Source organism: Vitis vinifera, chromosome 13 (genome assembly GCF_030704535.1).
Source record: "Vitis vinifera cultivar Pinot Noir 40024 chromosome 13, ASM3070453v1".
In the NCBI taxonomy this organism is placed as follows: Eukaryota; Viridiplantae; Streptophyta; class Magnoliopsida; order Vitales; family Vitaceae; genus Vitis; species Vitis vinifera.
Genome location: NC_081817.1, coordinates 27,611,861 through 27,638,521, shown reverse-complemented (window position 1 = coordinate 27,638,521; position 26,661 = coordinate 27,611,861). Strand labels below are relative to the sequence as shown.

The window sequence follows — 26,661 nt, the reverse complement described above, 5'->3', positions numbered from 1 at the left end:
TATAGAAAAAGAGTATGGTTAGATCCATTATTGAACATTGAAAAAAATTTATATGTTAATCTTGTCATCATTTTAAATGTAAAGAGATTTAGGGAGGATGTTGTAGTTGTAATGGTATTTGTATTTTAATTGGCATTTGATTGATTGTAGTAAGATATAAATATAAAATTTATTGAAATGTGAAAAAAAACTTATGTTGAGATAATGTGGTGGTGAAATTATGTTTGATTTATTATATCCGAAATTATATTATAAAAATTGACTTAAATGATTTGATTTAATTTTTAGGAGTGAACGCGATGGTCTTGAAGTTGTTAGAAATCCAAAGAGGCCTATCGGCGCTTGGATACATTACTAGTAAGGGAAAATAGAAATATGTAAAATAATATGTTTTTTAATGTAATTTTTGTGGTTGTTATAGTTAAATTTGTTTGAAATTGTTTTGTAGTAACGATCAATTAGCCATGATGAAAGAGAATGATAAAGGAGTGAAGATAAATGATGATGTAAGGAGTAATATTGCTATGTCTAATATAATTACATTTTAAAATTAGAATTTAAATTATGTGACCAATTAATGTAGTTGAGGAAAAAATTGGGCAAGAAGTGGAATGCACTTTCAAAAGTAGAAAAAGAAAATTTCATGGCAAAGTCCAAAGAAAGTTCAAAACAATATTCACTTCAAAAGGGTGTGGTTCCAAATGTAATTTTTTTTTTGTAATGAATATTTAATTTCTTTACTAATGTATTTGTTGGAAATTATATTAATGTAAACATGTTTGATGTTTGTGTATCTTTTCAGTTATATCTTCAGACTCGATGCTCCCCCGAGCGAGTGATTAGAGTGATTGAAAAATTAGAACCAAAGCAAAAGGCAGCCATAGAAGAAATAGGATTTGGTAGCCTCTTGCAACTTCGATGTAGGAAAATTGATCATGGGTTATGTCTTTGGTTGATAAATAGTTTTAATCCGAACACTTATATGTTAAAGTTGTATAATACTTGTATCAAATTATCCCCCATTGATGTTGAATTTATTATGGGATTGAGGGCAAGAGGGTTCAAGATTGGCATGAACAAAGATGTTAGCCATAAGAATGATTTATGTAAAAAATATTGTGATAAAAAAGGGCGATTGCCATTAGTGATGTTAGAAAATCAAATTAGGGAGGATAAAGAGGGTGGAAACGATTTTAAAGTTCGTTTTGTATTATTTGTGTTGGGTGCATTATTGTGCCCAACAATGAAGCTTTTTGTGAATCGTTCTTTCTTACATCTTGTGGAAGACATCGATTCAATAAAGAAGATGAATTGGGCAGAATTTGTGTTGTCCTATCTTGTGCACGGGATTGAAGAATTTAAGAAGAAACAACAAAGTGGGGTTTGCGGTTGCTTATTGTTTTTAATGGTAATGTCCTTGTAATTAATTTACATCATAGTGAAATACGATTTTGTTTTAATATAATTTATGAACTAACTATATATCTATGTCAAATATACTCGTAGTTATTCTACCACGAACATATATCGTTTGAAGAGAAATTTCTACCGCTATATACTCGACCTTCTTCCCGGATTACTGCTTGGGGAGATGATGAAGTATTGGACAGGAAACGAAGATTGAAAAAACTTGGTGGATATGCAAATGAGAATGTAAGTTATAGTTTTGAAAGTCGTTTACTATTGATTTAAGTTTTTAGTGATTTAAAATCTGATATGTATTATATTTTGATGAATATATTGTAGCTCAAAATATGGGTGATAGAAAATGAGATAAGGGATTGCGTTGATGGAAATGCAACGACAATGGCGAGTGAGAATGAGGACGATGAGAAATTTGTAATCAATCTAAACAAAGATGTTATTAAACGAGTAAGTTTTACAACATTCATCGTGACTATCTATATTAGCATTGAACCTTTGTATTATGATGTTATTAATCACGTTCGTATATATCACTAGGTTGATGCTGGGAACTTAATGGAGATGGATAAAACCTTTCAACAATTAAAGACACATCTAATTGATATGGCTTATGGTGCAAGTAGTAGTAGTTGTGATCAAATTTTGGCTAAATTTGAGGAGAATTATACTACAGTGAAAGGTCTCTTCCTTAGGTCAAGCGGAAAACCTTTGAGAATGCACAAGGAAGGAACGAAGAATGACATTCTCTCATGCGAGAGAAGTTTGGAAGATACGAACAATATGAATGTGAATGAACATTATCTTCACACTTTGTCAAATGAAAAGTTATGCACCGAGGACTTGAATGAAAAGAATGAAGATGCATGTGCTACATCAATTGAAGTGCATATCATTCCAGACGAAAATCAAAATATTTTACCACTTCCAATCAAAAGGAGTAGAAGAGATTATGGAAAGGTATGTATCATATAAAAGAAAAAATTATTTTTTTTACAACTACTTAACCATTACATAGTAAATAGATGTATATTAATGGCATTTTCCATATTAGGAACCATTACGAGCACTATGTGGTTATCCTAATCATATCATGAAAACACGTACATCAAGGGAGAGGAAACCAAGTAAATTCAAGGTCTCCCCGTTTGTACACAATTTAAGGAAGATGGTAAAACGTGAAGCATCAGAGGTATAATACAAATAGTTTAATATCATTTTTCTTATTTTTTATAATTAACATATATAGTTAATAATTATGTCTTGTTTTCGATTTAGTCAATCCCCATGTCCATTTGTGAAGACGTGGTGGATACTCAATCATTCAATGTACTTCAATCTCTTGTCGCTGATTATGTTTTCAATAAAGCATTGTCAAAAAGGTTTGTCATGTCTAGAACATTCATAGATGTGTTGTTACAATTTTAGCCTTTATATGCTTCCAATTTAGTCAAGTTTGTTTGAACATATTATTATTTTAGTGAGCTTCTTGTTGACTTTGGTCATGAACATGGAGTTCGTGGAGATTTTGAGTGCTTACGTCCTAGACAAAATTTGATGGATGTTGTAAGTACCTACTTCATTTATATCAAATGCGTGCTATATTAGTTAAATAAATTTATTGAAGTTATTGTTCAACAACAGGTAATAAATCTAGAAGCCTCAAAGCTAAATTATTTTGAAAGACGATTCATAGGCATACGAAGTATAAGATGCTATCTTCCCACGACATTTTCAGTAAGCTCATATTTCTCTTGTTGTTTACTTACATATTAAGTACAATATACTAATGTTCGTATTATGTTTTCTTATTAGCAAATGATTTTGTGCGGGAGTCCTCATCATTTTTTCGATAGAAAAACATCCATCGTGAGTAAGTACATTAGCGAATTGGATGATTGCGAGAAGGTTAGTAATTATTTGTAATGTTTAATTGCATATATGAAATTTAGAGTAGATATTGTTTTCACCTATAATATACTATATTTTTTGTGGCCCAACTCATATATATTGTTTTCCTACCTTTACAGCTATTTATTCCAATGCATGATGATTGCCCTAGTCATTGGTATCTGTGCGTCATTGACTTCAAACACTTTGATATCCAAATTTTGGATTCATTACGATCGAAGAGTCAGGACGAGTTCCGGTTTAAGAGTGTCAAAATAGTGGTATGCTTTCTGCTTTTTGTTTTCCTTTTTATTTGGTTTTTTTTTCTCTTCTATATTTATTAATCACTTTCAAAATAAATTAGGTTGAATTTTGTCAAACGTTCTTCAAACTGTATGACATAGGGAAAGATGTCTTCCAATTCTCCATTGATTGGGCTCCTTCGATTCCGACCCAAGATAATGGGTTAGTATGAATACATAACTCACATTAATATTCTTTTTCTGAGGTATAATTAGACAACCATTCAATAAGTTGTTTTGCTTTTCTTTTCTATTTCTTAGGTGGGACTGTGGAGTGCATGTCATTAGACATATGCAGAGATTCAAAAATGGTGATTCAATGACGAGCTTCGACTTTTGTAATTTTGTTAAAATACGTCGAGAAATAGCATGTGATTTAGTTTTACACGAGGGAAATAGAGAAAAAAAAATCATTGTGGCTATTGTTTGTACAAAGACGTCGACACGAGCAATGAAAAAAATTATTATTATGATATTTGTTATTTTTCTAATATTTATCATTTCCATCTCCACATATCGTCATGTTTATTGGGAAGTTGTGAGATTCGATGACCATACATTATTAATGATTAAGTCCATTTTATTTGAATATCCAAATACTCTTCTTTCAATATGGTAGGTAAAATGAAATTGTAATATATTGGTATCATTCATGTTCGACATGTGTGATTTTGTACGATCTTTAACCTAATCAGATTTGTAAATATTCATTTATCTATGCTAAAAATATATAGTTAGTACATTAGTAGACCGGTTGACGAATGATGTTCAACCGGTAAGAACCAGTCCAACGATTTAGCTAAGTCCACTTTTCATAGGCATACACATTATGCCAACCGGTTGAGAACATTCCTCATATGGATAATGACCCTATGGATGCAGTGTGAACTCGTTGAGGATTTGTCCCAACCAGCTCAAACAATTTTGGATGCAGAATCACCCGGTGTCGGCGTTCAATTGAGTGATTGAAGAATTTTCTAAAGCGAGTGAGCAATTTTTTGAGTTGTGGAAAATGGTTGATCAATGAAGAAATTGTCTCAACCGATTGACGAATGATTTGACCAGTGGGAACCAGTTGATAAATATAGCAAACTGGTTGAGGAATTTTCTCAACTGGTTGATAGTTTTTTAACCAGTAGCAACCGGTTGAGGAATTTGTTCAACCAGTTGAGGAATATTCTCAATCGGTTGAGGTTTTTTTTAACTAGTGGCAACCAGTTGAAGAATGGTATCAACCGGTTGAGGAATTTGCTCAACCGGTTGAGGGTATTTTTAACCAGTGGCAACCGGTCGAGGAATTGTATCAACCGGTTGAGGAATTTTCTCAACCGGTTGACGTTTTTTGTAACTAGTGGCAATCGGTTGAGGAATTTTCCCAACCAGTTGAGGATTTTTTATCTAGTGGCAACCGGTTGAGAAATTTTCTCAACCGGTTGAGGCCAAATCTCAGCTGGTTGCCTCCTGCAATGCTATTATGCAATTTAGGAGTACGACTACCGTCCACAAAAAGGGTATGAGTTGTACCAATAACTTTTCACTACGTAAACATTCGACAAAGTACCATTAAGTTCAATTAAAAGGTTTGAAATTGATGGAAACTGGCATTACAAATTACTTAACTACGATTTACCCATTTTGAGTAAAATCACTAAATTTACATATTTCATATGAATTACATCATATTGATTACTTTCCTATAGTTAACTCATAACCACCTAATTGTCAAACTTTAACCACAATTGAATTTAATTAAATCCGCATAATTAACCGTTTTTTTCGACATGATATAAATGAATCGGTTTCTCCATTTACCAATCATTTTATCACTTGTTATCAATTAAATTATAAATGTAGAGGATATTGCATTCTATCAATCAACTTGACTCTTGATCAAAATTCAAACTTTTCATTAAATAGTTAAGTTAAACGTACACATTAGTGGAAGTGATAACGTCAACTAATATAAATACTGATTTAATACCTACCATCCCTTACTCTGTTAAGGAATAAAAAAAAGGTTGCATATCCTTTGCATTTGGATATTTGTTTGGATCCCCACCTTGACATGGTGTTGTCATATTTTGTTCATGTTGCTGAAATCCTGCTATCTGCACATGCTCATTCCATTGTTTTTTTTAGCTGTCCAATTCCATTCCAATTAATTAAACCTAATCATTAAATAATGCATAGCTCAAATTCATGTCAAAAGTGTTTCTTTATTCCCGATCTTACATTATTAAGTTCACCACAATCTATGTACTTGTCAGATCGGTCATTCGACAAATGCTCTCCTTACATTCCCTGCATTTTTCAATAATTAAGTGTTGTCAATTATTATTGAATTAGATGTTATCAATGTTTGAAAATTATATAACAAGCCTATTGTACATACATGTACGGTTGCAAAAATGTCAACTGATAAATTTGTTGAAGGCATCATTTCCATTTGAATGTCACATTGGAAAGACAAATTAGTTTCCTACTACGTACTCATAATGCCATCAAAACAATTATGTTAGTTATTTATGTAAGTACAACTACAAAAATTAATCTTAGGGGCAATTTTTTATTAAATATGACATACCATATAACCCTGCTGAGCATTTTGAGGGATTGTAGCTTCTGGACACTTTCGAATTATGTGACCCACTCTTTTACAACGACTGCATCGTCTTTCCTTTTGAACATTCATTGCCACTTTGCCTGGATTCCCTTTAGTCTTCACAATATTTGGATCACGAACTTGGTTAGTACATGTCGCTCCATCTGCTGCTATTTTCTTCCCTTTCAAATTATAGTTATAGAGTTCCTCCATTCTCGCCGTCAAATTTTCTATTTCATTTTTCGCCTCTATAAATGAAGATGATGTATCTGACGCAAAGTAGGAGAGCTTGTTGCACATCGAACTCAATGAACCATATCGTACAAACCGATCCATGTCGTTATTCGTCTCATTCACTGTTACTGATCTTGTATACACCTTTGCTAACTTTGTCCACCTCTTCATAATACATGACTGAGGAATTTCTTCCAAATGCTCCACCTTCATAACGACCACCATGTGGCAACATGGGATGCCAATTGACTCAAACATCATGCATGAGCATTTTAATGTTACAATATCCGGGTGTCTAAACTTAGATAATGTGTATGCCCGCATTGAATGATCACTTACAAGACCTACCACAAAGAATAACTCTGCATTTTTCATCTCCTCACGAAATTTAAGGAAAGATTCTTTCGTGTATACCGTCGCAGCATGATTTTCAAGTATGGATAGTTTGGTTGAAAGCACGGGTGAAGAATTGTTCGACTCGAACTCTGCCTTTGCCTCGTTTTACCGTATTCTCAGTATGGCTCTATCAAATTGTTGTACAAACTCATACTGTCGCAAGCGAATTTTTAAGAATCTATTTAGATATGCATTCATACTCTCACACCTTTGTGTGGTTCTCATCCCTCCAAAGAAATTTCCACGTAAATACACCTCTGCCCATCTTTTACGTTTCCCATATATCTCGGTCACCCAACAATTCTCATTAAGTCCCAAATTTGCAACCATTTCATGCCAAACCTTTTCAAATTCTTCTTCATTCCCATGCATGAACATGCACCTTGCAAAGATGCTTGAGAAGTCCTTAATATACACATTCGTGAATGCATTTCGTTGCAAATGCCATGAACACAATCGATGACACATATCGGGTAATACTTTTTTAATTGCCTTACGCATAGCTTTATCCCCATCGGTTACAACAGATATGGGTTTCTTATTCATCATTGCATCAAGAAATGTCTCCAACACCTATTCATATGTCCCAACACTTTCATCTATCAATAACGCACAACCAAATACAATAGTTTGGTGGGATGATTAACACTGACCAACACTACTAGAGGCTTTTTATAGGCATTTGTCCTATAGGTTGTGTCAAATGCTAGGACATCTCCAAAACACGCATAATCCATTCGAGCAGTTGAATCAACCCAAAACAAATTTGCTAGTCGACTTTCTTCATCAATGTTGAATTTATAAAAAAATGAAGAATCCATTTCTGCATTTCCACACAGATAAGCCAATGCCGCTTCTGTATCACTGTCTTTAATTTCACTTCTACGCATTGCATCAACGTGATTGTATATATCTTTTTGTGTGAAATCGACGTGCTCATGTCCCCCTGATTGTTTGACCATATAGTCTATAATTTGTGTGGTTTTAACACCTACTTGACGCAAAACATCAACTTGTGCCTTTTCTGGATTACTTACTGTTCGATGAGAGTGAAGGAATTGTCTGCTAATAGGATCGACCAACTTATGATTATGTTCTCTTATAAATTCCTTTACAATCCACTTTCCATATTTTCTATTCAAGCCTATACGAAATGCAGCTTCACATTCAACTCTAGTCAACGATCGTGGCTCACGCTGTCGATTGTCATTCTCAAAAAACTTTGTCGCTCGATGTCCTTCTTTGGAACACACCCACTTTCGAGATATTATATCTCCATTCTTGTCTCGCTTCAAATCATTTTTTCGAATACTAAATCCGGTTAGTTTTGCTAACATGTTGTAAAATGTTTCAGCCTCGTCTATGCAAGCGAATTGCATTTTGCATACTTCTTCAACTGAAATACCCTTCAACACTTTCTCTTCCCAACCGTTTCCACCCAGCTTGTAAGTTCCACCTATATATGCATCGTCATTGACAACGTCCTCCGCTTTCACTTCAAACTTCTGCTTGATTGTTTTCTCCATCACCGATTGCATCACCTACATTTCATAAATTATGTCAAAAAGTGTCTCCATAATACCTTAACAAATTATCCTATCACTGTCATATTGATTGATATATTATTTACGATAAAGTCCACATAGGATATTTAAAAATATGGGTCTAACGCATTTACCTTTTCAATGTTTTCATTTGACAATATGCCACATATAAGCCCAGGCCCAAAATCAACATTAATCAAAAGCTATAACATATCCATTATTTTATTTAATCTCACTTGAAAATTTTGTTACCAAAGCATATTTCTAATGTGTTTGTTTTACCCAATCTCTTCAAAAAATTAAGGCTTTCAAGAAAATAGGGTAAATATAATAAATAGGTTATGCAAATGAAAATTTATAAATTAATGGATTCTAAATATTTTATTTTTATATACTACTTCAAATTCATTATTAGTTAAATATGATTCTTTGTTACACATTCAACCTCTCTCTATATGTATAAAATGAAGTTGATATTATTAACAATATGTACAATGCATACCATAATTACTATAATCAAGTCATATAGTATATTTTAAAAATGTAGAAAAATATTCTAATATTTTTCACAATACTTTATTTTCTTAAATATATCCTCTAAATAAAAAACAAACATATTAATTATTGTGGGGATCACACAATTTGGAACATTCAAGGAGGAAGTGGTCCAACCATTGGAACATACAAGAAACCAAACAAGTGGTCCTAACTCTCCATAAACCAACAAATCTCATATTCCTCACTGTTATATTATATTTATAAAAACAAGTTTCACATTTCTTAATTCTCTTTTGTAGTACATTTAAATTTTTGTTTTGCTTAAGTACAATTCTTCAACATAATTGAATTGATCAAATAATGAGGTCTACGGGATTTGACGTTCTGTTTTCCCTTCTTTGTCGTACTTTTAAAATACATTAGGCTAGGTTTGTCCCAACAAGTATCTAGAAAATAAAAAAAAATTGTTTTTTTTAAATATATTAGGTTATGTATGGTTCCTAAAAAGTACTAAGAAAAGACAAATTATTTTGGAATATTTAGTTGTTTTATGAAAAATATTAAAGCAAACAATATATGGCTTAAAATTAAATACAAACTTACGTATTTTAAATTTATTTAATCTATATATAAATGCATTAAAAAAGGTCAAATGAGTATGAACTAGTAAATTAGATTGAAGATAAACCAAAATCAAATACGTCATCCATTCTCAAGTTTGTTAATGGAAGTTGGCATAAGCAATTCGACCGGTTTCAATTGGGTCGACCTATTGGTGTTTATTTTAAAAAATTTCCCACTTTCCAGTGTCTACCGGCTGAGGAAACCTTCAAACCGGTTGAGAAATAATTCAACCGGTTGAGAAATTCTTCCACCGGTATACACTGCACACGTGTGTATTTCCCCATGAATTCACCATTTAAGAAGTCATTTCATGCAAAATAGTAACAAAGTAAGTTAGAAAATCACAATCCACACTTTTTAAAATCATTACATATTATTACATTACCTATTATTAGGGTTTGGAAATAATTTCCCCATCACTTCGAAAGTAAAGGCAATTCAGTTTTATACAAAATTTTATGGCTTTTGTATAGCAAATCTTTATGAAGTTCATGATCATACCTTCAAAATGGAAAGTGCAAGTGAGCTGCAGCTTCACCTGAAAAATTGTCTTCCGAATGTGTTTTTTGTAAGCTATGCTCTACTTTATAGAAGACCACATTCACTCTCTAGACTCCTTAGAGTATGTTGCCCCCCAAATATATACTAACATTTATATGTGGTTGTTGCATGAAGTTATTGCATATTTTAATATGTTGCCACATGTAGCAAAACCAGCCACCATAATGGTACATTTGGTGATTGAAGGTTGCCTTTTTTGCATCATTTTTTAGGTGACATTAAATACAACATTTATAGGCAAGAGAGAAACACTACTACAAAAATAGAAAATTATGACGCTTTAATCCTTGGCGCTTTCATAAGGTATCATTATATTGGGATATACAATGGCGTTTTTCAAAAGGGTCATTTTTTATTGTAGTTTTTTTATTTCATGGCGCTTATTTAAAGTATCATTGTCTGATGTGGCCTTTATATAAGAATAATTAGTTATGTCATGACACTTTATAGCAGTGTCATAGCTTTAATCCTTGGCGCTTTCATAAAGTATCATTATATTGGGATATACAATGACGTTTTTTTAAAGGGGTCATTTTTTATAGTAGTTTTTTTATTTCATGGCACTTATTTAAAGTATCATTGTCTGATAAGTTCTTTAATTATAAGAATAACTAGTTATGTCATGACACTTTATAGAAGTGTCATAGTTGTGATATTTCATGGAGTGACATTAAATAATATATATATATATATATATATATATATATATGTTCTGAATATATATTAATTAAAAGCTTTTCCCTTTCTAAGTACGAGTGCCCGCCAAACATTCCCTCCACCATTTCAGAACTGAAGAAACCCCGAAACCTATAGCTCTCACTAAGTCCACCACTAAAATGCCCTAATCCATTCCCCTTGCAAAGTCATTTCACTCCACATCAGTTGCCAAAATCCATTCCCCTTGCAAAGTCCACCACTAAAATGCCCTAATACGTTGGAATGGCCATGTCTAACTTTCATGCATGGGAGGTTACCATTGTGAAAATCAACTACAGAGCATCATAGTTAAGGTAAATCTCTTTCTCAACTAATGTTATTTTCCTCATACTTGAATAGATTAGTTCAAATAAAGACAAATGGAAGGGTTTTCATTGTTCCAAATATATGGTATTATTGTTTCATAGATGGGGAAATTAATTTGGGAGGACAAAATCAGGGAAATGGTATCCCGAAAAAATACAGAGCATTTTGTTCTTGTTGTTGTATAATAGTGTAAATAACTAAATGGTTGGTGTAAATAACATCTATAGAAGTAGTATGCCTGGTACATTGCAAGTTGTGGTAGGTTGTTGCAGCTTCTCCTTTCGGTTGTGGTGGGAAGTGCCACCCTATTTTTACCTTGTGTAGTGATGAAGAGATGCAGCAACGAGCATGGTGATCTTGCCTTGTGTAGTGATGAAGAGATGCAGCAGCGAGCATGGTGATCTTGCCTTGTGTAGTGATGAAGAGATGCAGCAGTGATCATGGTGATCTTGCCTTGTGTAGTGATGAAGAGATGCAGCAGCGAGCATGGTGATCGGGATGGAGGTTAGGGGAGGTGCAGCCTCTGCCGTCTGTAGGTAGGTATGGACGTGCCGTGTTCGTACACCAAGGAAAAGACAAGTGAGGCTGCAGCAGTTGAGAAAGCTGTTGGGGGATTTTAAATGGTATTGAGAGGGGAACAACTGGCAAAAATGACGTGTTTGGAAGAGACATGTTTTAAAAATTTCTCTGGTGGGCTTGGGTTTGATTCTTAGTTTGTTGGGCAGTCAAGGGTTGAGGCACCAGGTCCAAAATATATGGGCTTGGCTCGGTTGGAAACTGCAGGCTGTAGACTTTCCACAATTTAAATTTTACTTTAAGATGTAGGAATTTGGACTGGGTTTGGTATTTCTTTTGGATGTGGCTAGATTTGGGCCCATTCAGCTAAAGGTAACTATGGCTCAATGCAAGCCTGCGATCTGGCCCAGTTTGGTCCACCTCGTCTCTCCTACAGAATCATGAACGATGACTGATGAGTGGAGAGGCAAGACTAGCTTGTACAATCTGGACGTATCAATACCTTCATCCATATCAAGCTGTTGAACTATGGAAAATAAATCCATTAAGAAGTATCTCATATGACCATATGAAGTTATCACTTTACAGGGAAGGCAAGGAAAGGAAAGAACTCAAACATAACCTAAATTAAACCAGCCAAAGCAAAATCATAGCTGTGGCCTAACCAAAAAGATTATACCCTTAGCCAAACCAAAAAGGATTCTCAACTGATGGCAAGGGGGAGGTAAGAAACCTCCTCTTATCATAAACTAAACCTAGCCCAAGCAAAGCATATCCACTACTAAACCCAAGAGCATCAGTCCATGAATCTAACCTTCAACATGCCTACTCTTAAATTAATGTGCATACTCATTTACACTGTTAATGACTTCTCTGCCCTGGCACCTTTTTCCTGGAAGGTTAGTATAGAACTAGTACAAGTATTTGGTGGCTCTTCCCATCCATCAGCTTTCTATATGACTACAACAATAATCCAAGTGTCCATTAGGATGTACTTTCTGTTTTTTGTTTTTAAAATCAGAAACTTATTATACAAAACTAGAACATCTTGTCCAAAAAGTATAGATTTACCTTATGTCTTTAAAAGTCACTTTCAAAAATTTTAAAATTTGATATTGTAAAAATTTTTTGAACCTCAATTGTTTTAAACAATTTTTAAAGTCATTTCTTTTTCAGTGTAAGCCTCTTAGAGTTTTTGTATTTTTTATAAAAATTACTACTATTTTCTGATTTTAAAAGAAGAAAACCAGAAGCGTATCTGAATGGACACTAAATATCTTGTTTATTACTTGGAGGATTTTGCTGTCCTAGTTTACTTGGGCTTGTTTAGAACACCAGTCACCAATGACATAAAACTGTGCTTTCTAATAACAACAGGAGCTTACATTGGGGATTTTCTGGATATCAGACCTGATAAATGGAAGAGTACAATTGCTTTCTCATGTTATCTGTCTTAAGTTGGGATGTAATATTATGGGTCATTTTGCCAAGATAGGGGTCCTTTTGTAAATTGATCTTTTGATTTATTCTAAAAGCTGATATTTACCTCCATTAAGGCATGAATATGATTCTGATGTAGGTGATTTTTATTGTTGAACCTAGTATGATCATATTCAATTGTTACATAATACACTAGAGGTTTCATAAAGTTCTTCTGAACAGCATATCAAGGTTTGGGTGCTTTCACATGGATATGGTTTCATCTTTCTTTCTTTGCCCTTTTTTCTAATTTTTTTAATTCTTTCTTTATTTGTTTGTGGGTTGGTTTGGGGTGCCCATCTTCTCTTGTTTTTGTTACATGCCAATCACCTAATGCATTCTTCTTATGATATAAGTGCAGGCAACCTTAGCTTTGTATGCAGCAAAGCAAACTTCAGGAATTGTTGTTAATATTGGTTTCCACTGCACATCTATTGTTCCAAGTAAGATATTCCGGTCTTTGTCCTATACTTATCATAATTGTAAAATTGATATGAAAAACCTTGTTGCAGCATGCTGGAATAGTGGGCCTCAAGCTCCAACAAATTTGTTTTGAGTCTGTCAATTTCTCAAATTCATACTTAATGCTTGATGGGGCCCTTCCACTGTGGTCTCCTGGTTAATACTGGGAACTGAACCTCAGACCTCTCCTCCTCTCTAGATAGCTCCCTTTGTCATCAATTATGTGATATTTTTTTGCTCCTCCTGATTTGTTTTTGTTGATGTCATCTAATTATTCTCTCACCCCCTGTTGCATGGGCTATGCATGTAGTATTTGCTTGGCTGACTGCGCTTTCTTAAGTTCTCTATCACCTATCATCAATTCTTTGCTTTCCATTTCAAGAGTTTGGTTCCTCCTATTATCATTGGTCAACCTGTTATAAGCACCATGATGTTCTTTTCTAGCTTACTGGCATTTTTTTTGACATTCGGAACTGAGTTAACCTTTCATTCTTCTCATCTCTCTCCTACTTGTGCTGCTCTCTTCCGCACTGCCATGATGTTTTCTGGTTCCCTCTCCTTGGCTTCATTGTCATCAGTATTGTTGCCCGATGCTTTGCGGGCCCTTGCCTTGATCAAGGGCAGCTAAGTGGGTGCAAACTGAGATCACGCTCACCAAAATTGTCTCATCAAGCTTTATTTATCCTAGCTGCATCTCATGGAACAATGCCAAATTCTCCGATTTCTTGCCTCAGTTGTAAAATGTATCTTTTGATGTTGCAGTGAATATGCATTAAATTCTGTGTACATAATAGGAAGTGAACAAAAAATTTTCCTTTTTGTCAAAACAAACTAATCAACCCAATCACATCCAATAAGCAAGTAATTGTAACTTACGGTATCCAGATATCCCCACGTCTAGTTCTGGAACCGCCTCTCAGGTCCCAAATAGCAAAGGACCCATCTCTTGAACCAGAGACAACAAGATCTATTGATGAATGAAAAGTGAAATTATAAGCATCTTTCAAGTATAAATAGAAAAAAAAGAGATGTAGGTGAAAACATAAATATACCAGGATTACTTGGATGAGGGCACAGAGATTTCACACTTCCTGTGTGCCCCATCAACATTCCAGTACATTTCTTTTCCTGTGCATCCCAAACCTTTATCTGTAAAATTTAAACAAGAATAGATGAAAATTCTGTTGACTCAGAATTCGCATTGAATATAACCAGAATCATAACTTGTTTTAAAATGAATCCTTTTTCATTTATTTTCTGAAGTGACTTTACTTTTCTTATGGTGATGAATCCCTACTGAACTCTTTTCTTATTATCCACTGAGGATTTTTTGTGGGTTGCTTTAAATTTTTATCAACCAATAAAGCAATGTCATTAATGCATTCATGAAGCAACTGACATGGTCATGGAAGTATGTTATTGAGATGTAACAAGCTAAGATGGTCAGAAGCACAGAACTAAACCAGAAAAATTCATGTTATATATGTTTTACACTTCACATGATCAAATATTGTTCCAAATCCATACTGATGATACTTGTCGAAGTTTCAAAATTCCACAGTGCACTGAATCCACATCACAGAACCATAGTTAATCACCAAATTAGGTCCCCAACACTACACAGTAGGGCATTTAGGTTGAAAATTGATTAAAAGAACATCCTCATTCAAAACTTTAAAAAAAAAAAATGATTTTGATCATCCAAAGGTGGGCATTTGTAAACACTTCAGGAGCTAAACATTGCATGCATATTCAAAAGAAATGTGATAGAGAAAACACATCATGACATATTTAGTGAAATATTTAGTCTTCCATAGTTGATTATGTAATGATAATATCTTGAAGAATTATCTATTACCGATATGCACTGTGTTAGTGAAGAATGTTTGAAGACCGAGAGATTAAACTGTTACTTGGAGAGCTTTAATATTTCTTTTATTCTATGTTTTGTTGGCAATTATATATCACTAATCTTACCCTCTTAGGACTTTAGAATTGAATCCGGCATCCTTCATTAATACACATCAAATACTTTTTAATTTTATTTGTACACACAATTGTAGACTTGAATAAATTATAGGTTTTAAAAGGCTTGAACATGTAAAATCGTATTTAATACGTATTTGGCAGTATGAGAAGTGAAAAAAAATAAGAAGTGAAAAAAAAATGAATATTACCTAATTTAAAAATTTACACTCATTACTTTTTAGAGAAAAAAAAAACTTTAATGTAGTGTAACTATATATACTTTGTATACATAACGAATCAAAACTAAGGTATAGGATCATAGGTATTATTATTAGATGGTATAACTTGTTGGAAAAATCAAAGGGTGGAATTGTTGGATGCTGAAGACCTAGCCTGTAACCTTTTTTTCACTATATGGTACAACCTAGCCAAGATGATTACAATATTGTTAAGCCACCTTAATTTAGACCAGGCTTTTCTATCTCATTCATTTAAGTTCTACCCATCTTGCAGTCATTTTTCAAAAAATAAGGACTTGACCCGAGTTAGACAGTGTGGTTCACGGTTCACCCACCATTAGGTCATCACCAAAAGTCAGAATCTCAAATGAAAAGAGGCACAAGGAAGAATCTTCTTAGCTTTCTCACCATGCATACATTTTATTTTATAGGAGTATTAATTACCATTTTAAAAAAATTAATTACTAAAATAGTTTGATTTTAATAATTTTATAAATTTTTAAAAATATCTAACCATTGTTGCATGTGTGAAATTTTTTTTTTCCTTATTTATATGTCTTTTTTTCTTAGTTTATTTTCTTATTTTAATTTATTTCTTATTTATTTGTTAATATCTACTAATGGATTTATGTTATTTATTATTTGTTTTGCATATACATATTTTAAGGGACAGTGAGCTACATTGGACTGTGAGAGGTGTGTGATGCAAGACTTGAGTCAAAGACAGACTAAGGAAGGTACATTATTTTTCCTTATACAAACCAACATATTTTAATTATAATGCCAGTTTTACTTTGGGTGGTTAGAAGAATATAATGGAGGCGTTATTTTAAATTTTGTTTAAATCTTATTGAGTACCTGAATTCTACAAGTTATTCCCCAGCTTAGTTTGATACTAAGGCCCAAATTTTGACCCAAGGCTATGACATAGACTGGTGTGACTTGATTCGCAAATCATGGCCATACGTATGCTTTCTTAAAATAATCTTGTTTAATGGTTAATGGATAACATGAAATATACCAATAATTATGGACCATCTTTAGGTGTTTTATAATTATTAGATTATTCAATAAGTAATTGCGTTTTACTTTTAATCACACATGCATGCATGAAACCTTAGAGTTCCCATTCAACTATCATTGTAAGATAAAAAGTTTCTCTATTACATACTAAAGACATTTAAGTTGTCAAAGGTGAAAAAGGTTTTATCCAAGCCACTTTCAAGTTGACAACTTTTAAATTGTCTAGAATGTGATAAAGATATTTTTTTTGCAATGATGCTTGAATTGTCCGATTGGACAGTGTAGGAAAACATAATATCTATGAAGTTGATTGCTTGTGCTTAATTCACTTTTTAGAAATTTTGGTAGTCTTTAATTTCCTCTTGTTCTCTGGGTGCATATTTGAATAAGGTCACATATTATACCTTGTTCATTTTGTGTACTTGGAGAACTATGGGGAAATGCTGCCAAAATTTCTTCAAAATGAAATTGAGTATATTGGCAGTTAACACATAGGGATTATGTATTCCTACATGGGATAGGAACTACTACCCGATTTTGGATGTTGGACATGTTAAAAGGCATAAAAACATGCATCAAAAGGTTCTATTGTCATATTGTTAATCATTTTTTTTTTAGGATGGGGTTCAAATTTTTTATTGCATCTGAATCCTAATTGTTTGTCCATAGATAATTAAAAAGAAATTTTTGATGTCACAAATGAGAAACTGAAAGTTTTGAGTGTTTTCTAAAGGTAACGTTTCTAAGTCTTTTCCATTTCCATTGTTTGCTTATGTTTGCTATATAGGAATTGAGTTCACCTATTATAGGCAAATGAATCGTTCCTGGATGTCAAAAGATAGAAGATCAAAAGACTATGAGGATGGGGTTGAAAATTTTATTTCATTTGCAATTCAAAATTCTGCACATCAAAACTCCATCAAATGCCCATGTCTACAGTGTGGAAATTTGATATTCAATACTCCTCAAAAGATTAGAGAACACCTATTCTTTTATGGAATTGACCAAAGTTACCATACTTGGTTTTGGCATGGGGAGGCAGCTCTAAGTAGTGGACCCCCAACTACAAGGGCTGAATGTTTTGATAGAATTCATATTGGTAATGTGGATCATACAGTAGAAATGGTTGAAGCTGCACAAGATGATTGTAAAGCTAATCCAAAATTATTTGAAAGGTTGCTGGAAGATGCTGAAAAACCTTTGTATCCCAATTGCAAAAACTTCACCAAATTATCTGCTTTAGTTAAATTATACAATCTGAAAGGAAGATATGGGTGGTCTGATAAAAGCTTCTCCGAGCTATTAAGCTTACTTGGTGATATGTTGCCTATCAACAATGAGTTGTCATTGTCTATGTATGAAGCAAAAAAAACATTGAATGCATTGGGAATGGAATATGAAAAAATACATGCATGTCCCAATGATTGCATACTTTTTAGGAATGAGTTAAAAGATGCATCTTCATGTCCTACATGTGGAGCTTCAAGGTGGAAGGTGAATAGAAGAGGAACCAAAAAGAGTAAAGGAGTTCCTGCTAAAGTGATGTGGTATTTTCCACCTATCCCACGATTTAAAAGAATGTTTCAGTCCTCAAAAATCGCAAAAGACCTCATATGGCATGCACAAGGTGGAGAATTTGATGGAAAAATGCGTCATCCATCCGACTCGCCATCATGGAAGGTAATTGACCATAGATGGCCTGATTTTTCTGCAGAACCTAGAAACCTTAGACTTGCCATTTCAGCAGATGGCATAAATCCCCATAGTTCCTTGAGCAGTAGGTATAGTTGTTGGCCAGTTGTCATGATCACTTATAATCTTCCACCGTGGTTGTGCATGAAGAGAAAATTTATGATGTTATCTTTGTTAATATCGGGTCCACAACAACCTGGCAATGACATAGATATCTATTTAGCACCATTGATTGAGGACCTTAAAACCTTGTGGGAGACAGGGGTTGAAGCTTATGATGCATATCAAAGAGAGGTCTTTACATTGAGGGCTGTTCTATTATGGACAATAAATGACTTTCCTGCATATGGAAACTTATCTGGTTGCACAGTCAAAGGATATTTTGCTTGTCCAATATGTGGATCGGAAACCTATTCACATAGGTTGAAGCATGGGAGAAAGAACTCATTTAGAGGCCACAGACGTTTTCTTCCATGCAATCATCCTTTTAGAAAACATAAAAAGGCATTCAATGGTGAGCAGGAGTTTCGATCACCTCCACAACCATTAAGTGGAGAGGAAATACTATTGAAAATGAATGCCATTTGTAATTCATGGGGGAAAAAAAGGGGAAGACATGATAAATCCAATGTGACTTATGCCAATTGTTGGAAGAAAAAGTCCATATTCTTCGAACTTGAGTATTGGAGATATTTGCATGTTCGTCATAATTTGGATGTAATGCACATTGAGAAAAATGTTTGTGAAAACATCATTGGTACATTACTTAACATCCCAGGAAAGACAAAAGATGGACTCAACTCTCGCCTAGACCTTATGGACATGGGCTTAAGGTGTGAACTGGCACCAAGGTTTGAATCGAATCGAACTTACCTTCCGCCTGCATGTTATACATTGTCTAGAAAGGAGAAGAAAGTATTTTGTCAAACTTTAGCTGAGTTAAAGGTTCCCGAAGGGTATTGCTCAAACTTTAGAAATCTTGTGTCAATGGAAGATTTGAAGCTTTATGGCCTGAAGTCCCATGATTATCATACACTGATGCAACAATTGTTACCAGTGGCATTGCGATGACTTTTGCCAAAGCATGTACGACATGCTATTGCTAGATTGAGCCTTTTTTTCAATGCTTTATGTAAGAAGGTGGTTGATGTGTCTACATTGGATAAGTTACAAAATGAACTTGTTGTGACATTGTGCTTGCTTGAAAAGTACTTTCCGCCATCCTTCTTTGATATCATGATTCATTTAACGGTTCATCTTGTTAGAGAGGTGAGACTTTGTGGACCGGTTTATTTTAGATGGATGTACCCATTTGAAAGGTTCATGAAAGTATTAAAGGGTTATGTGCGAAACCGTAACCACCCTGAAGGTTGCATTGTTGAATGCTACATTGCAGAGGAAGCTATTGAATTTTGTACAGAGTACTTATCAAATGTGGATGCAATTGGAGTTCCTAGTAGCACTAATGTTGACCATAAAGTTGGGGCGCCTATTCCTGGAGGTCATATCACCGAAGTTGATTGTACTTTGTTGTTGCAAGCACATCATTATGTGTTGGAAAATACAACTATCATCCAACCTTATATCGAGTAAGGGTCAACTATTTTGATTTTGTGTAGATTACTTAAACTAATTTTGGAAACTTATTGTTACTTTCTTATACATATCTTATAGAGAACACATGAAATGGTTGAAATTGAACAATCCTCGTCCATCTAAGAGACAAAAGTGGCTACAAGAAGAACACATGTGAACATTCACTCATTGGTTGCGAAAAAAGGTATTGAATTTATTCTAAAAATTGCACCATTCTTAGCATTAATCATAAAAAATATTAATAACTATGGTCCATTCAAACAGGTAGAAGTTGCCATTGCTGACAAAGAACCTATATCTGAAACCTTAAGATGGATGGCACATGGTCCTACCCACTACGTGGCCAAGTATCATGGCTATGTTATAAATGGGTGTCAGTACAATACAAAAGACCGTGATGAGTTACGAGTTACCCAGAATAGTGGAGTTAGCATTGTAGCAACAACAATGCAAATTTCTAGTGCCAAGGATAAGAATCCAGTATTTGGTGAGCTATGTTTCTATGGTATTATTACTGAGATATGGGATCTTGATTATACCATGTTTAGGATTCCAGTTTTCAAATGCAATTGGGTTGATAATAAGAGCGGCGTCAAAGTTGATGAGTTTGGGCTGACATTAGTTGACTTCACTAAGATGGCTCATAAATCAGATCCATTCATTTTAGCCTCCCAAGCCAAGCAAGTATTCTATGTACAAGACCAACTTGATCCAAGATGGTCAGTTGTTTTGTCAACTCCTGAAAGGGACTTCTCATTTTCAGCAAAGGATTCTGATGACTTCATGGATAATTCTATTGAACACCATCCTCTCATTACCACCTTGGCACAAGTTGAATCATTTGATACAATGGATGACTCTGATGTCATTTGCATTCGAGGAGACTGTGAGGGATTCTGGATTGATAACAAATCTTCTATGTAACTAAATTTATGACCTTGTTGTTTTGTTGTGAAGGTTGTAACTATCCCATTAACTTGTTAATATTGAAATTCTGCATTTCAGTAAATAGTTTATTTATTTTCTAAGTGGATTAAATTCATCATGTCTCTAAATTTATTGATTCCCTATTTCATGATTATTATTATACACATATCTCAGAGTGATCTAAAGGGTAATACAAGGATATCAATTTGTCTCAGCTCAAAGCTTATGATTTCTAGTTCCATAAAAAAAAGTTTGGTGAGGATCTTCTAGTAAGTTTTTATTATTATTATTTTTAAATATTTCATGACAACATGTGAATATTGTTATCTAGCATGTAAAATGTTCCTAGTATGTTCATGTTACTAATGTGAGTTCATGTTATAAAAAATTCAATTTTACTTGCAATTAATGGGTATACTTATCATTTCTCATTGATGTGTTATAGGCATGGATTCAAAGGAAGAGAAAACCCTTTCACAAAAAAAATATAGAGGGACAACAAGGAAATCCATGATTATAAGGAATAGGAATAGAGGGATAAAGTTGGTCATAAAGTACAATGCTGATGGTATCTATGTAGGAGAATCTTCTGTGCACCTAACAAGCTACTTAGGTGTATTGGCACGTACGATGGTACCAATCAGATATAACACATGGCGAGATGTCCCTGAACAATTGAAGGATAAGTTGTGGGACTCTATTGAGGTTACTTTTTTTTTTTAACATAAATAAGTTTTCTACAATCTCTATATTTCTTTCAAATTTTGAGAAACTAATGACTTTATAATTTGTAGATTGCTTTTACATTAGACAAGAAAAGCAGAAGGAATTGTATGCTTACAGTGGGAAAATGTTTTCGATCTTTTAAGAACACGTTGATTGTGAAACATATTCTTCCTTTCAAAGATGAGCCAGAGCTTCTTAAGAAACCACCAGCTGAATATCATTTTATCGATGATGAAGATTGGAATATTTTTGTGAAAAAAGGTTGTCTGAAAAATTCCAGGTACAAATACAATTAACATTAAACATACTACATGCATCCACATATATATACTAAGCATCCATTTTAATTTGTAGGAATATAGGGAAGCACAAAAACAGAGAAGAAAGAAGCATATATATAATCATCATCTAAGTAGAAAAGGGTATGCTGGACTTGAAGAAGAGATGGTAAGTTTTTGTTAGTTCTTATTATGGTTTAATTTTATATGATTGTATAAGTAATGAAGGAATATTTTATATGGGTTTCTTAATTGTTTCTTTTCTAACAAAAAATAGAAATAAAACCACATGTGTCATCTAATAACTATCTTTAATTTTCCATTCCTATTAGATGATTGAAGCTGGCTCCATAGAAAGCATTGATAGGAGTTTACTTTGGAAGAGGGCAATGCAAAAAAAAGATGGCAGCTATGATGATGTGGTCCTACTGGTAGTGGAAAAAATAGTAAGTAGACATTTTGTACCCAAAAATCACATCTTTAAACACCTTATTTGGTTTTACCTATTTGAAAGTTAACTTCATAACTTCCTTTTGTTTTAGGATGAATTGATGAAAGAGTCTCAAGAGAGTGGCATAAGCTATAGTGGGAGCAATGACATACTTTCTCAAGCACTAGGTACTCCTGAGTATACTGGTCGGGTTCGAGCTAAAGGGAAGCACTACACGCCTGGACGCTATTTCAATAGTATGTCAGAACGTGTTGTGAGGGATATTTTAAAAGCAACTCAAGAACGTCAAGCTAAGTTTGAGGCTGATGTGTTAGCGAGACTATCTCAGATAGGAGTTGCTACACCACAATCCGATGTGAGTAGTTCCAACATGAAATCAAAACTGTTGCTTCTACCAGAAGTAGTGGAGAAACCAATTCGTAAAGTTGAGGAGGAGACCTTACCTGTGAAAATAGAACCACACATGAAGGTGTGTTATTTTTAGTTTACATTTCCTAGTTTAATGACGTAATTGTCACAAATTCCTAGATAATTTTCATAAATAATTTCTTCCAATTGCTTTTATTTTTGTTAGATTGATACTTACATTTTAGGTAGATTCTATTACAGTATAATTACTACTAGTAATATTCTATTCCACTACAACTATTACTTGTAAAATATGTAACTTTATGTCTTAAATATAGCCCTAACATAGTCAATGCACTTTAAACTTCATTTATTGATTATTTTTTGATATTGAAATTAACAATTTAATTTACTTTTGAAGGCAAGAAAATGTGAGTTGGCAGTAGGGACCAGAGAAAATACAGTGGCTGGTGGAACAATTGTAATGGATTGTGGTCCCAACTACCTAGTTGTTTTGGATGCTCCCTATGAGTCAAATACACCGCTTCCTATTCCCATTCCTGGACAAGCTACAACAGTTGGAGCGGCAGTGGGCTACCAAGTTTTATGGCCAACCCATTTAGTCAATTTGAGTACTAAATTCATTAAGGTGTGTTATTTTCATTTGCAATACTTTATAAAGATATGTATATCATTTGAAAACATGGTGCTTTCTTTTATAGGGATCTCAAAAAGGGAAAAGACAAAAAACAACAGAAAATGACTTGAAAATTGGTGAAAACCCTCAAGATATCAACAATTTTGATGCATTAGTAGGTCTCATGCTAAATGAGGGGAAAGCACAAGGTGTGGAGGTCCCAAATGATGTATTTGGCGAGAGTTTTAAGACCTTCCTTATGAAAGAAGACATGGATATGATAATTTCATTTAAGGAAGTGTCGGCTAATTGTGTCATATATTATATATGGTAAATAATTTTATAACTTGCTAATGTGTGTTAATTTATATATATATATATATATATATATATATATATATATATATATATATATATATATATATATAATTTCTTATCAAGGTATGTGGAATTTAAACAGGCACCTACAGAAAAAGCTAAGTGATGCAAGGCTCACCGAACGATTTGCTTTTATCAATCCAGCTTTAGTCTCTAAAGCTGGAATGGGTGAGACAACAAAGGAAAATAGGTCAAGGTTGATTGCAAATCGTTTAATGCATGCAAAGTGTGCTGACTACATTTTTATTCCATATAACCCTAAGTAAGTTATGAAAAATATTAAGTTTTTTTTTAAATGTTAAATAGCTTAATCAATGCTAATTAGTAAATAATATCTAATGTACTATTGTAGTTTCCACTGGGTCTTGGTGGCATTGGATATGAGGACAATGACTGCGTACTACCTTGATCCGATTCAAAAGCAACCATGTGATGATCTTAAGGAAATTGTTAACATGTAAGTGTCTTCATTTCCATACTTGAATATAGTGCATAGTATCTAAAATGTTAATTTTCTTTTCCATGTAGGGCACTACGAATTCATCCACCAGAGAAACAAAGATCATCAAAGAGGGAGCCGACATGGGTAAAAGTAGTGGTAAGTTACTTGGTTAGAGTAAGATATATCATATGACCACTTATATCAACCCTAAAATTTGAATATGGTTTTATGTTTTGTCACTTAGATAATAATGACATAAAACATCATGATATTAATGTTTTTATGGTACCATAATTCATATGTGTGCCTATAGTGCCCAAGACAACTAGGAAGTGTGGAGTGTGGTTATTATGTGATGAGATACATGAAAGATATAATTGTTGATCCAAGCCTCCTATCCACAAAGGTATGTACTCATTAATAAATTTTATTAGTTTCTATACTTTAGTAATTTTTTGTTAACTTAACTAATCATCATGTATGTACAATTAATTATTAGTTTAAAGGAAAAAAATCGTATAGTGAAGTTGAGCTTAATGAAGTACGATCTGAGTGGGTTATGTTGGCAACTCAATTGATTCTTACCCATGCTTGAAGGTATAAATTAACATCTATAATGCTTGATTTTCATTATTAATGAAGTCTTGAATGGACTAATTTTTTAAATTTACCATCTTATGTATGCAGATGCCCTCATTTCAGTCCAGTAAGAGTTGTAGATCACATTTTGACGATTCTCAGAAGTTCTCATCTCATGATAAGTAATTTTTTCCTCCATAGTGATAGAATATAATAGTTTTATACATAAACTATTTCAATATAACAAATCAAATTATTACATCATCACCAATGTTGTTACATGGAGAAGTTATTTTTGTTATTGTTGTATGGAGAAGAAGCATATAATTGTGAACTCAATAAATCAAATTATTATATCATGATCATCAATGTTGTCATTATTATTGTTGTTGTTGCATAGAGAAGTTGTTATTGTTATATGTTTGGACTAAACAAATCAAATTATTACTAATATAATTATCACCATCGATCATCAATGTTATTGTTATTGTTATTGTTGTTGTTGTTATTACATGGAGAAATTGTTATTGTTGTATGGAGAAATTGTTATTGTTGTATGGAAAAGTTATTGTTGTTGGAAAGGTTGTTGTTGCATCAACAGGTTGTTGTTGTTGGATGGAGGGATGGTAGAGAGTTTTTTTTGTGTAGGGTTAATTATTATATTTGGGTTATAATTTTGGAATTGAAAATAAAGGCAAGTTTTAGAATGGTTGTTATTATGACATTTAACCAATGATTTGTAGGTTTCTATTGCCTTGGTTATGCTCTTTTAATTTTTGGTTTAATACTCTTTTTTTCCTTATGGAATGTTATTAGTTAACTAAATTTGGTAATATAGGAAAGTTGTAAGAAGAAATTAAGTCATTTGCAAATGGTTAATATTAAATGTCTTATATTACTAGATATGATGATTTATGATTGAAACTAATTATAAACCATACCTATTGGTATATTCATATATTTATTTATGAGAAATGAGTTTGATATGTTAGACATAGATAAGAAAATATTACATTACATTCCATATTGTAGAATTTATACCATTGAAAGCCTAACTTGTTTCCTCTAACTTAATAATGAACTAAAAAAGTATTTTAATATTTTATAAACAAGTATCAAATTAAACAATTTTTCATCTTCATTGAAGCATAACATCTCATTAATTACCAAGTTATTCTCATTTGCACTTCTTTCATGGACCATTTATAGATTTAGATTTAACTTTCATTGCATGTATATTAACTAAACATAATTTTTTTCTTCTATTAATTTTTTTTAAATGTATACAGGTAAAAGATTTCAAGTTCAGGAGTGGATATGCAACCAACAAAAATACTTTTGGCTATAAATACTTTTGGCTTCTTCTTGTAATATTATTTTTGATAAGGAATTTGGAGACCTTGTTTTTTGGTACATGTGTACTTGTTTTATATATGTTGAAGTTGGAAAATATGCTTGTAAATATTTTGATACATTTACAAATTTGCGTATTAATTAACTATGTAGACATTAGTTCTTTATCATTATATTATTCCCAAATTTATTCAATTTCTTTTGGAAGATGTAATATTGAAGTTATTGTTTGGTACTTTATAAATAATCATGCAGCCAAAATTACATATAACAGGCCATACAAAAATATATCATTTCAACAGGGGGATTTTCAATATTATTATCCACATAAGATGACACTTTTTTTAGTGTCGAAATAGACAAATGATATTTTGGCCATTCCTTGGCGCTAGTGTAAGTGTTAACATAGGTAGATCAATAATGACATTTTTAACGTGTTAATATAAACCAATCAACAATGACGCTGTCTAG

The 26,661-nt window shown here is 33.1% G+C and overlaps 3 protein-coding genes across 5 annotated transcripts; 2 read left to right on the top strand and 1 right to left on the bottom strand.

Annotated features, from left to right (window-relative positions):
- Nucleotides 1-1,976: 1,976 nt before the first annotated feature.
- Nucleotides 1,977-3,589, top strand: LOC104881320 (uncharacterized). Of its 3 annotated transcripts, XR_009467432.1 has the most exons (5): nt 1,977-2,382; nt 2,477-2,614; nt 2,904-2,988; nt 3,067-3,159; nt 3,238-3,589. XR_009467432.1 is itself a non-coding variant. In XM_059742128.1 (3 exons), exons 1-3 carry the CDS (start codon nt 1,981-1,983, stop codon nt 2,904-2,906), a joined length of 543 nt encoding a protein of 180 aa, XP_059598111.1. In that variant the 5' UTR covers nt 1,977-1,980; the 3' UTR covers nt 2,907-3,589. The 3 variants fall into 3 exon arrangements, 1 of the variants encoding a protein (XP_059598111.1); XR_009467431.1 differs by having other exon boundaries at nt 2,904-3,159; XM_059742128.1 differs by having other exon boundaries at nt 2,904-3,589.
- A 3,362-nt stretch (nt 3,590-6,951) lies between these two features.
- Nucleotides 6,952-8,372, bottom strand: LOC104881334 (protein FAR1-RELATED SEQUENCE 5). The gene is made up of 2 exons (XM_059742012.1): nt 7,500-8,372; nt 6,952-7,419 (listed from the first exon to the last, which is right to left on the bottom strand). Exons 1-2 carry the CDS (start codon nt 8,370-8,372, stop codon nt 6,952-6,954), a joined length of 1,341 nt encoding a protein of 446 aa, XP_059597995.1.
- A 14,019-nt stretch (nt 8,373-22,391) lies between these two features.
- LOC109123713 (uncharacterized) lies at nt 22,392-26,360 on the top strand. The gene is made up of 9 exons (XM_059742011.1): nt 22,392-22,433; nt 22,545-22,922; nt 23,223-23,450; nt 23,524-23,768; nt 23,899-24,078; nt 24,169-24,273; nt 24,345-24,414; nt 24,946-25,019; nt 26,127-26,360. The coding sequence occupies exons 1-9, from the start codon at nt 22,392-22,394 to the stop codon at nt 26,128-26,130; spliced, it is 1,326 nt and encodes a 441-aa protein (XP_059597994.1). The 3' UTR covers nt 26,131-26,360.
- Nucleotides 26,361-26,661: the final 301 nt, after the last annotated feature.

Excerpts from the sequence above, each read along its gene's own strand:
- LOC109123713 (XM_059742011.1), top strand. The coding sequence starts at position 22,392 with ATGCAAAAAAAAGATGGCAGCTATGATGATGTGGTCCTACTG. Across the intron at positions 24,274-24,344 it reads CTTAAGGAAATTGTTAACAT|GGCACTACGAATTCATCCAC; the intron begins GTAAGTGTCTTC and ends TTTTCCATGTAG. Across the intron at positions 24,415-24,945 it reads CGACATGGGTAAAAGTAGTG|ATGCCCTCATTTCAGTCCAG; the intron begins GTAAGTTACTTG and ends TTATGTATGCAG.
- LOC104881320 (XM_059742128.1), top strand. The coding sequence starts at position 1,981 with ATGGAGATGGATAAAACCTTTCAACAATTAAAGACACATCTAATTGAT. Across the intron at positions 2,383-2,476 it reads GTAGAAGAGATTATGGAAAG|GAACCATTACGAGCACTATG; the intron begins GTATGTATCATA and ends TTTCCATATTAG.
- LOC104881334 (XM_059742012.1), bottom strand. The coding sequence starts at position 8,372 with ATGGAGAAAACAATCAAGCAGAAGTTTGAAGTGAAAGCGGAGGACGTT. Across the intron at positions 7,420-7,499 it reads AAAAGCCTCTAGTAGTGTTG|GTGTTGGAGACATTTCTTGA; the intron begins GTCAGTGTTAAT and ends ACATATGAATAG.